At 38.0% G+C, this 2000-nt stretch overlaps 1 protein-coding gene across 1 annotated transcript; it reads right to left on the reverse strand.

Annotated features, from left to right (window-relative positions):
• Positions 1 to 46: 46 nt before the first annotated feature.
• Positions 47 to 1658, reverse strand: LOC125200347 (biogenesis of lysosome-related organelles complex 1 subunit 1-like). The gene is made up of 3 exons (XM_048098005.1): positions 1486 to 1658; positions 960 to 1165; positions 47 to 319 (listed from the first exon to the last, which is right to left on the reverse strand). Exons 1-3 carry the CDS (start codon positions 1586 to 1588, stop codon positions 230 to 232), a joined length of 399 nt encoding a protein of 132 aa, XP_047953962.1. The 5' UTR covers positions 1589 to 1658; the 3' UTR covers positions 47 to 229.
• Between the last annotated feature and the right edge of the window lie 342 nt (positions 1659 to 2000).

Below are 2000 nucleotides of genomic sequence, written 5' to 3' on the forward strand. Positions count from 1 at the left end.
TTCAAATTTGTTGGAGACTGTATGAGCCGGCTTTCAGAAGAAGCACAACTTGCTCTCAGAAAAACCAAACGCAGCTGACTAGTATTTGTTCCAACTTGATCATCGAGATTTGGGAATCGCCTTCTGATCTCGGATATGCTTGTTGCTGCAGGGGTGCGGGGACGAGGCGAGCCTTGTGAAGGACAGGAATTGTCATAGTCATTGATGCAACGATATCCAGCATTGAAGGTTATGTTTGGTGAATGTTACAGATAGCAGCACTAATACTTTTACAGTCAAGCTCGATTGTCTTCATCCAGTTCTCAAAATCTCCAATTTCCTGTTGCAGAAACATGTAGTTATGTTTGAAGCTAAAACGTTCTCAAACAATTTCCACAAACTTTTGCAAGAACAATGAACTTGGAGCCTAACTAAGTCGAACCAAGAGAAAGACTATGGCATCAAAAAAATACATGAAGGCCAATGCGCTTGATCCTTTCCATCGAGTTAAAATATGTAATAATGCGTGAGCACATCAGGGCCAATGTACTGATTTTTATACAAGAAATTTCAGCTCTGGAAAAACGACATGTACAAGAATTAGATATCAGCCTGAAGTTGATCACAGCACTTGAAGGCTGCAACCATTTTGATCACTCTTTATAACTTAACAACTCAAATAACTGTATCTTCCAAGGCCGATGTCCTGATTTAATGGGAAATTTCAGTTCCCAAAACTATAGGTAAAATAAACTTCAAATCTAAATTCAAGAGATGGATAAAGGCTTGAAGTTGATCACGATCCTCAATACTTGAAGCCACATATTAACATGAACTAGCGATCAGTAACCATTTATAACTAAACGGCTCGATTCAAGATGCACATTGCAAGAACCAGCGTGTATTTATAAAATGCAGTAGGACAACAATACATCAAATGGCCAGCCAAGAAGCAAGGTAGAAACCATTCGCACTCTGACCTTGACAGCGGTGTTGATAGCACGAGACACTGCGAGCCACTGATCAGTCTGCTTTGAGAATCGCATGATAGTTGCTGACAATGCTTGAATTTCCACCTTGATCCACTTCTCATTTATGAATACATCGTGGACACCACCATCAACGACCTTCATAAGCTGATCTGCCACACGTATTGCATTCCGAAGACCTTCTTTTTTCGCTCTCTCTATATTTATCCAGCAAAAATACAGAATGCAAAAGCAAGTATGAATTCAACTTGAAAGATAATCAGAGTTCCCCACAAAAGTAAACGCATTCATCCAAAATCAAGCATGATGTGGAAATACCAATTCAACTTGAAATTTAAATCAAAATGATCCCCAAAACCAACCGTAAATTCCTGCAATAGCAAATACCAATTGAACTGGAAAATCATCTGAAGTTTAAACCCCAAAACCAACCACAAAATCCAACACAAGCAAAAATGTTACAGAATCAAACACACTTATATATGTTGTGAAATCCATAATTTAATTGGTGACTAACCAGTTCGTTCCCGCAGCTCAATCGCCGCACGATTGTGATCGTCGATCATTTGAACAAATGATGACTCCAAACTCCCCGTCTCCACATGATGCGATCGATCCATTTATGGAGCCTCATATACAAATAACTCTGTGGCAGAGAGCAGAAACAAATGTGTCAATTTTAGACTGATAATTTCAATAGATCATAGAAGTAATTGATTTTACAGTATTCTAATCCTAAATTTCAGATTTTATTTCAAAAGCATCATTTACAAATTTGAAAATTAATTTTACAAAATTGGATGGAGAGATTTCAGGTTTAGAGCTCTCCGGCCCTTTCCATTAGGACTTCCCACAAAACTTCCTGTCACGTCATCACTAGGACTTCCCATTCCACTGCCATATCACTAGGACTTCCCCTGCACTAGGACTTCCACTAGGACTTCCAGCAATAAAATTAATAAATTCACAATTAAAATTAAAATTTACGAAATTAAAATTTACGGAATTAAAATTTCGACACGAATACGAATG

Source organism: Salvia hispanica, unplaced genomic scaffold (assembly GCF_023119035.1).
Source record: "Salvia hispanica cultivar TCC Black 2014 unplaced genomic scaffold, UniMelb_Shisp_WGS_1.0 HiC_scaffold_920, whole genome shotgun sequence".
NCBI lineage: Eukaryota > Viridiplantae > Streptophyta > Magnoliopsida > Lamiales > Lamiaceae > Salvia > Salvia hispanica.

Bases quoted from the DNA above. Each gene is read 5' to 3' on its own strand.
- LOC125200347 (XM_048098005.1), bottom strand. From the start codon at position 1,588: ATGGATCGATCGCATCATGTGGAGACGGGGAGTTTGGAGTCATCATTT. The intron at 1,166-1,485 runs GTTAGTCACCAA...GGATAAATATAG, and splicing joins TGAGCTGCGGGAACGAACTG to AGAGAGCGAAAAAAGAAGGT. The intron at 320-959 runs GTCAGAGTGCGA...TTTCTGCAACAG, and splicing joins CTATCAACACCGCTGTCAAG to GAAATTGGAGATTTTGAGAA.